The sequence below is a fragment of the Centruroides sculpturatus genome, unplaced genomic scaffold (assembly GCF_000671375.1).
Source record: "Centruroides sculpturatus isolate CEXI.00-Female unplaced genomic scaffold, Cexi_2.0 scaffold492, whole genome shotgun sequence".
In the NCBI taxonomy this organism is placed as follows: Eukaryota; Metazoa; Arthropoda; class Arachnida; order Scorpiones; family Buthidae; genus Centruroides; species Centruroides sculpturatus.
In genome coordinates this window covers 487858-495658 of record NW_019385105.1, presented here as the reverse complement: position 1 = coordinate 495658, position 7801 = coordinate 487858, and the positions used below count along the sequence as shown (strand labels likewise).

The 7801-nt window shown below is 32.2% G+C and overlaps 1 protein-coding gene across 1 annotated transcript in view; it reads right to left on the bottom strand.

Moving 5' to 3' along the window:
- Positions 1-304: 304 nt before the first annotated feature.
- The window catches only part of LOC111634775, a 21353-nt gene continuing 13856 nt past the window's right edge, over positions 305-7801 (bottom strand). The window contains exons 3-15 of the mRNA XM_023379612.1: positions 7717-7785; positions 7533-7639; positions 7300-7459; positions 6922-7225; positions 6231-6411; positions 5967-6130; positions 4535-4772; positions 4343-4447; positions 1308-1443; positions 1206-1232; positions 945-1134; positions 442-622; positions 305-382 (exon numbers count right to left, since the gene is read on the bottom strand). Coding sequence (XP_023235380.1) covers positions 305-382; positions 442-622; positions 945-1134; positions 1206-1232; positions 1308-1443; positions 4343-4447; positions 4535-4772; positions 5967-6130; positions 6231-6411; positions 6922-7225; positions 7300-7459; positions 7533-7639; positions 7717-7785 — 1940 coding nt within the window. The remainder of the gene's footprint in view (positions 383-441; positions 623-944; positions 1135-1205; positions 1233-1307; positions 1444-4342; positions 4448-4534; positions 4773-5966; positions 6131-6230; positions 6412-6921; positions 7226-7299; positions 7460-7532; positions 7640-7716; positions 7786-7801) is intronic.

Below are 7801 nucleotides of genomic sequence, written 5' to 3'. Positions count from 1 at the left end.
TTAACAATTTCCTCAGCTGTTTAAAATACATCAAGAGACTCATTCGTAAGCTAATTATACAAACATTTTTCATTTAATTTTATATTTTATAACCCTAAATGATTAGATATTACGGAAAAATCTATTTTAGTTAACGGGCTTGTGATAGGATAGTGTGACGTAAAGATTACGAACACTTTATAAATGGTTCCGAAGTTGTGACTGTACTTTTTCATTGGTCTTTATGGTGCTGTCGTGTGATAACAGGGAAAATAGTTTAATGATTCTTCCAAATATTCTTATCTAGTAATTAGATAATGAGTCATTATCCTGATTGTTTGTTTGTATCGACTTCACGACTCGCGGGAGATGTGCCAAGGCTGTAGAGTGTGCCGTAATTTGCCTAATATTAAACAATGTTATAATATATAAACATAATTTAAACATTTTAATAATCTTTACCTGAATTAAACTGCAAACTTGATGACTCTCTGAAGGATCAAAGGGAGCTTCACCGTGTACTAAAGGCAGCCTGTAGACAGTAAGGGTATAGGTGCTAACCAACCAAGGTTTACTATGGCTAATGTCGATCACTAGAAGATATATTTTATTTTCTCCCACTCCTAGAGTGTAATTTGTAGCACTAAACAATGAAACATATAAAAACACACTCAGCATAATTCAGTATAAATAAGATCTCGGGCAATTCTGGAACCAGTGGCGCGTTACATCTTCACGGGGCCTAGGCGAATTTGAATTAGGGGGGTCCCACTTACAGTGTTGTCTTCAGACATTTTTCTTCGGGGAATTTTTCGGGAAATTTCCCGATATCGTCGTTCGATTGTTGTGTGTTTCTTCACCGACAATCTATTATAAAAGATTGATTTGAGGGGCCCCTGTTGGTCAGGACCCAAACAATTGCCGTTAGGATAACGCACCACGGTTCTAGACTTAAATTAAAGTACCTTGCAGGTCCATCTTTCTCGTCTAACCGAACTTCGCAACGACAAAACTGGCACGAAGCCGAAATTCTTAAAATTAGTTGATCGTAAGTGACATTAGCCACATAATCTGTGTAGTAAGGTGAAAATGGCGGATGGAATTCGAGATATGGCAACGTTTGTATGTCCGATATGTAAGGCTTCGTCGAAGGATCTGAAATTATTTATTAAATTATTAAAAATTAACAGAAAAAAAAAAACTCTATTTGAGTGCACTCGACTCACCTTCACTGCATCTAGACATCCTGTAATCTATAAAATTAAAGCAAATATATGTTATTAAAGTGCATCGAGGAGTATAAAAAAAATGTAAAATTAAAGCAATACCTTCTGAATTAATTGTAGATTCTTTACGATTAATCCATTGATCCTCTGTTTTTTGATTTTTAAGCGAGACATCTTTCATCCTTAAGAGCACATTCATCAAGAAAGAATCGTTGGTCGAACTGCTGGATGGATATAGCTGTATTATAAAATACGAACGTGTTTAAAATGATAATTAGCGTACATTTTTCTTCATTATTAGAAATATTCTTTTTATAGATTTATGCCAGTAGCATGATAAAGATGATAACTCCAGTTTCCTTGGAGTAACCAAGATGGGGGCTATGCAGGGCAACTAACAATTGTAACGTTTAGTCCCCTCGGTTACATCAAAAATCCATACAAATAAACATTTAGAAGTGAAATAAACCATTCAAACTCCTTCGAATTATAAAAGTTTCTAATTAAACTTTTTAGAAATCAATTAAATTGGTTTATAACTCGAAAAATAATTGTTCAATGCAGAAACAAGAGACACGAAATAACGATTTATGTTATTTTTACTAATTAAATTAAGAAAAAAAATGAATTTAATTAATAATATTCCAGTCATTTATAACTAAAATTAAACAGATTTTAAATTAATTGATATAAAAATAAGAATTTTCATTACAATCATTCCGATAATTAGAATGTAAAGAGAATTTGAAATGGCATTTTAGACGAACGATTATTACAAAGAATGAAGCAAAAATATTGTAAAATGTTTGAAATATCGGAGAAGAATAAAGAAATTTTTTGGTATTTTTAATGATAATTATAAATTAAAATAATTAAATTTATTTAAGATCCTTTATTATTTGAAAATTTTAAAAACTTTTAAACATTAAATCATTAATTTTTAACTACAAATTTGTGGATAAATGTAGAAAAATAAATCATACCACTTCAGTAATCGCATTTTTCTACGTTTATTCTCAATACTAATAAGAAAATTTAACTAATCAGCTGGGGCCTTATGGCTTAAGAGCCGTAAATAGAAATAATTATGCATTAAATTCTATTTATAAGGGCTAAATGTGGGGCTGGACTTAAAAGGGCCTGTCCACTAAATAACGATACATGTAAAGATGTGGAAGTCCTAAACTGTAGAGTTATGACTCGAGGCCCTAAGTCGCAGCTTGTTGTTTAGTTCGTACAAATCTGGTCCTGATTAAACAAAACATTCGAAAGGCCTAGAAATTCATGGGGCGTTATGCTATGGGCAAAAAGAGAAATTTCCCGGCATTCCCACCAACAGGAGGCCCCAAAACTAATCATTTGAAAGAAAACCTACCATTTTATGAGGAAATTAATCATTTCGTTGGGCTTCTTTGCTTTACGAGGGCCCATATAGAAGTAATTGTACAGTACATTAAATTCCTTGCATAAAGATTAGATGAAACGTACGGTACAAGATGCCTCGGCATTAGCTGACGCTTGGGCCTCCTGATGTAAAGTTTATTTTTGAATTTATAATATATATAAACTTATAATATATATATATTATAAATTCAAGAGTAAACTTTATATCAGGAGGCCCAAGCGTCAGCTAATTCCGAGGCATCTTGTATGTTTCATCTAATCTTTATACAAGGAATTTAAAGTACAGTACAATTATTTCTGTTTCGTTGGGTTTCTTAAGCAAAGAGACCCAACGAAGCGATTAACTAAGCGAGGGTGGCCCAAAAGTCGGTTAACCACGACTAGCTTTTGTACTGTACGTTCTTTTACTTACAGCCGTGAATACCGAGTTAAAACGCGTTTGAAAGAAAAGACACAGCGGTTAACTGACTTTTAGGCCACCCCGTGCGTATTACGATTTTATCACTAAAAAGTCGTTGGGTATAGTTAATGTATTCACTCACTGTTCGGTTGCGAAAATCGTGTGTTAAAAAGAAAAAAATAAAATAAAGGTAAGAGAAAAGAAAAATCGGTGTTAAATCTCGTGTGCATGAGCAAATGGAATCTCGATTATACATGATCGGATTATCCGTTTCCATGATTAATCATGTGTAATAATTCTTTCATTTTATAATAGATAATATCTACGAATTTCCGCGATGTTTACGGGGGGGGTTATTTCTTTTTATAATAATACATTCTAATATGTAAATATTAATTTCTAATTTTAGTATTTTTGTCGGTCGTATCTCCGTTTATAACCCTTTACGGTGTGACGTTAAAGTGCTTTGTTTTATCAATTTAAAGTGTAGAAAAACTTTTTTCTATATTAAACCTGTCTTAAAGTTTAGTCACAGCGCGGTTCAAAAGTCAGTTAACCGCATTGTAAACACTAAAATTGCTTTTCGGGAAGAGGAGGGCCCACATTTATAACTGATCATAAACCCAAGTCCCATGCTTTACTAAGTAGAATTTTGTTTAAAAAATTTACAAATCTAATTTAGAAAAAATTTGATTTATAGTATTAATAGGCCTATATAATACACTCATCAATTAAATTGTACAGGGTAGCCCAAAAGTCAGTTAACCATTCTAACTATTAATATGACAGAAAATTGTTCGGGACGTAACACAGTTCTATAACATTTCTGATAGGAAAAAACCCCCATCAAAAGAACGGTTAACTGATTTTTGAGCCACCCTCTATTCTTGAATTTTATATTATTTTTAAAAGTAAAAAAAAAAGTAATTCATTCGTAAAATTTTTATATTCAACTTTAGAAAAGTTTGTATTAAATTATATAAAATATAATTATATTTTTAAGAATTTTTCATAACCCTTTCTTGTTTATAAGTGAATCGGTCTTTATAAATTTGCATAGATCTACATAAATCATCTTTAAAAAATGCAAATATTATACAAGAAAATTGTCGAGAAGACAAGTAAATTTTGACAAAAAACAGGGAAAAAATAACACTTGTAAGACCTTTCTTTTTACTAAAGATTTTGAATTTATTGTAGAGAATTTCCTAAATTCTAGATTAATTATAGGGTTATTTACTTTATAAACTATAACTTAAAGATATATAATGTGAAAAATACGATATAGAATCCATTTTTAAAATGATTTATAATGTTAAAGAGGATTACAGACCTGAATAAATCCTCCTCTATTCAAATATTCTCTTTGGGTATCCAATAAGAGATTTAAATCGGTATAACTCAAACAAAATTCGTGATTAACCCGACAGTTAATGCCCTGATTGAAAGAGAAAATTAATCATCATCATCGTCATTATCATCCCTCACGTTCATTGATACTTGATAAGCAAAGAAACGGACTTACCAGAATTCCAATTGCTTCCGGATCTAATCTCATTAATGCTTCTGTAACTCGATCGCTGACCGAATCTATGGCGAATACTAAGTTCGTGGTGTCACTAACTACACCCCTTTTGATGTTATTGGTCATGACGTTGTCTGTATGCCTCATATCTGGCTGCCCGTTCACTTCTACTACGTACGGGTGCAGGGATATGTCGAACAGGATGTCGAATCCTAACAATTGGAAGCATTGTTGACACCTGTAACACCGTTATACGTAGCAATTAACACGATTACAGGATGGATAATTGACTCTTAATGTACTTTAATTAATAAAAGTTTAAGCAATTACAGCTTCGTGAGACTCTGGCAAATTTAAATTAGGGGTTTCCATGTATCTATTTTCTTTTTTCGAGGGAATTTTTACGGGGAAAAAATTTTCTTATAAAAGTTTGGTTTGGGGCTCCCTGCTAGCGGGGCCCTAGGCAATTTCCTCCCTTTTTTTTGTCCATAAGTTAACACGCCGCTGAGTTTAAGCGTTAATTGATGGTGTTTAAGTTGTGTGAAGTATTGTTTACGCTTACTCGTGGCTTCGTAGTGGCGTATTTTTTTAATTTATAGTGTAATATATTTAGATAATTACACCGAATAATTGTTGTAGATCGTATTGTTATGGAAAGTTTTGAAAAATATTTACATTAAACACTTTCAGAACTTGAGGGAATCAATTGTTAAAGAATGGAAGTGCTCTTAGCCAGAGGTGTTGTAAGTTAATAATAAAATCGCTCGAGAACTGGTTCCGTATTTAAAATATCGAATTATATAGTTTATAAAGTAAAGTAGGACCACGATTTTACGTCCTAATTGGTTAATAAAAAGCCGCCGTAAAGTGAGCGCCATGATTATGTTCCCGGAAACGAGATGACCAATATGGCATTTTATTTAATTAACAGCAAATCTAAATCAGTCGTAGAAGCGGGGGATTTGTAAAGTAGGAATCTACTATAATAAAATACAATTTTAACTATGTAATATCGCACAAATAATACATTCATACGGTCATAATGTAAAATTTAAATCAGTCGTAAAGCGGGGGATTGTAATGGCTTTAAGTATTTTTACTTATTGACTTTAAGAGATAAATTTCAAAAAATCTTTACATAAAATTAAAATTAGAATTTTTGAATAAAATAATAAATAGTAAAGACGATATATTCCGAATAAAATTAACGTTAGTATCATGATTATAAATTAGTCAATTTAGAATATTTAAGCCAATCCTCTACTTAAAAACTGATTTACGATTCTTATGAAAATTGATTAAGAAGAGGAAAGAACGTCTTAGAATGAAAATTTTATATATAAATTCACACTTCTATTGAAAATTTTATAGTGTTTCAAGTAATAAAATTGATATGCAAATGACGGCATTATTTTTAAAGTAAAAATCTCGCCTTCTCTGAGCATTATCTTCGGTAGAAAGCAGGGTTTCTAGGGATAATAAAATCTGAACCAGAACACCAAACAATCTTCTTATAGCTAATCTGACGGAATGATCGCCATTTTTAATCCTTAGATGGTTCCAGAACTGATTCATGTTCCATACTTGGCTCGGTATCTGCAAGAACAGAGAGAGAGAGAGAGAGAGAAAAAAAAAATAAAATCTGAAACACATCACCTGTGTGACGTGGAATTGTAGAGAATAAAGCAAAGTTTACCTTTCTTAAAGTTCTATTCCCTACCAAATGCCTTCTGTAAACGATTCCTTGCGTGTGTAAGTATGCCCTTAGAGGGAAGGTCGATGTGATGAGGATGTAGATTCGAAGGGTTACAGGTTGCCCCAGTATTGTTAGAGGTAACGATGGATAAGGTTGTATAATGGCTCGAATGGAACGAAATCTGTCACATTACGATTTTTGAACATTACACATCTACATGTGAATAAATTATTTCAAAATAAAATTTTCTTTTATATTTAAATCTTAAAGTTTTATAAACCTTTAATGTAAACTAGTGAATAATTATGCAGGAAGATAGAAAAAATTTTAATGCTTTTCAGTACGAATCCGTGTATAATTTTTGCTTCTTTATATTAAAAAAAGTTTACATTTTTAAACAATTTTTATGAGTAAATTAATCGATTTTTTATTTACTTTAACTAACCAAAATGTTAAGTTTTATCAGGAATTTATGAGGAATAAATTAAATATTTTATGTAATAATGAAAAGCACTAAAAGTGAAATTAATTTAAGGATTTTTATACTGTTATAAGCATTGTTTACATCGCAAAAGTATTAAATTTATTATATTTTTTTTTTATTAAAATGTAAGCTTGGGGTACCCAAGAAAACAATATAACCTACAGTAAAGAGGGATTAAAGATGTAAAGTATAAAAATGTAAACTTACTCGTCCATTTGTTTGATAATGTCCGATGCTTCCAGCACCTTCCAATTCTCTCCAGATTGAAGTTGTACTAACCAATTGAGATTAGAAGAAGTGGCAGATGAAATAAAGACGTCGTAATCAGATGGCAAGACGTAACAAGATACGTTAGAGTTGCGAAGAAGGGAACAAATGGCTTCTCTTTGCCAAATATTGCTACGAAGAGAAGGGAGTTTGTTCAACTTAACACCCTGCCTGTTACTCTTCTGCCAGCAGTTTAAAGGATCGGAAAAGGTGAAGCAGATCAACAGATGAGGTCGAAGATTGTCTGCAAAGAAGGAAGGAAAAGAAGAAGGTTAACTTATCTAACGAAGGACAGAAAAATTCGGGAATGGTCCTTACCGGAGTTGTTGCCGGACGACCACGTCTTGACGATAAAACCCAGATTTTCTAGTACTGCTTGATAAGTAGAGAAGTCTCGTGCGATGATCGAACTTTGACCCCTGACTAACGCTATTTTGGAATTAGTTTCTTTCCATAATCTAAGAGTCTTCTCTTCGATCTGCAACGGTGAATAAATAATGAAAACACGAAGCGATTAAGGTAAAACTATTCTCAATTTACAAAGAATTTACTTCGGTAAGAAGTCGATGAATTCGACTTCTAATACAGGATGTACTTCCGCTTTCATTTCCGATCTGATTTAAGATGCTCCTCTTTAAAGTAGTCGAAGAATCGAAACCTAAATGGCGAGGAATATAAAGCAAGAGATTTTTTTTTTGTAGAAGAAAATAGATTAAGAAGTCTTTATTTTCTTACCACTGAAGGTAGAGTGATATTGAGGATTAAAAACTCTATGGTTGAAGTACAAACTAAGTGAAGTCAACAATAGAGCGAGGCACAA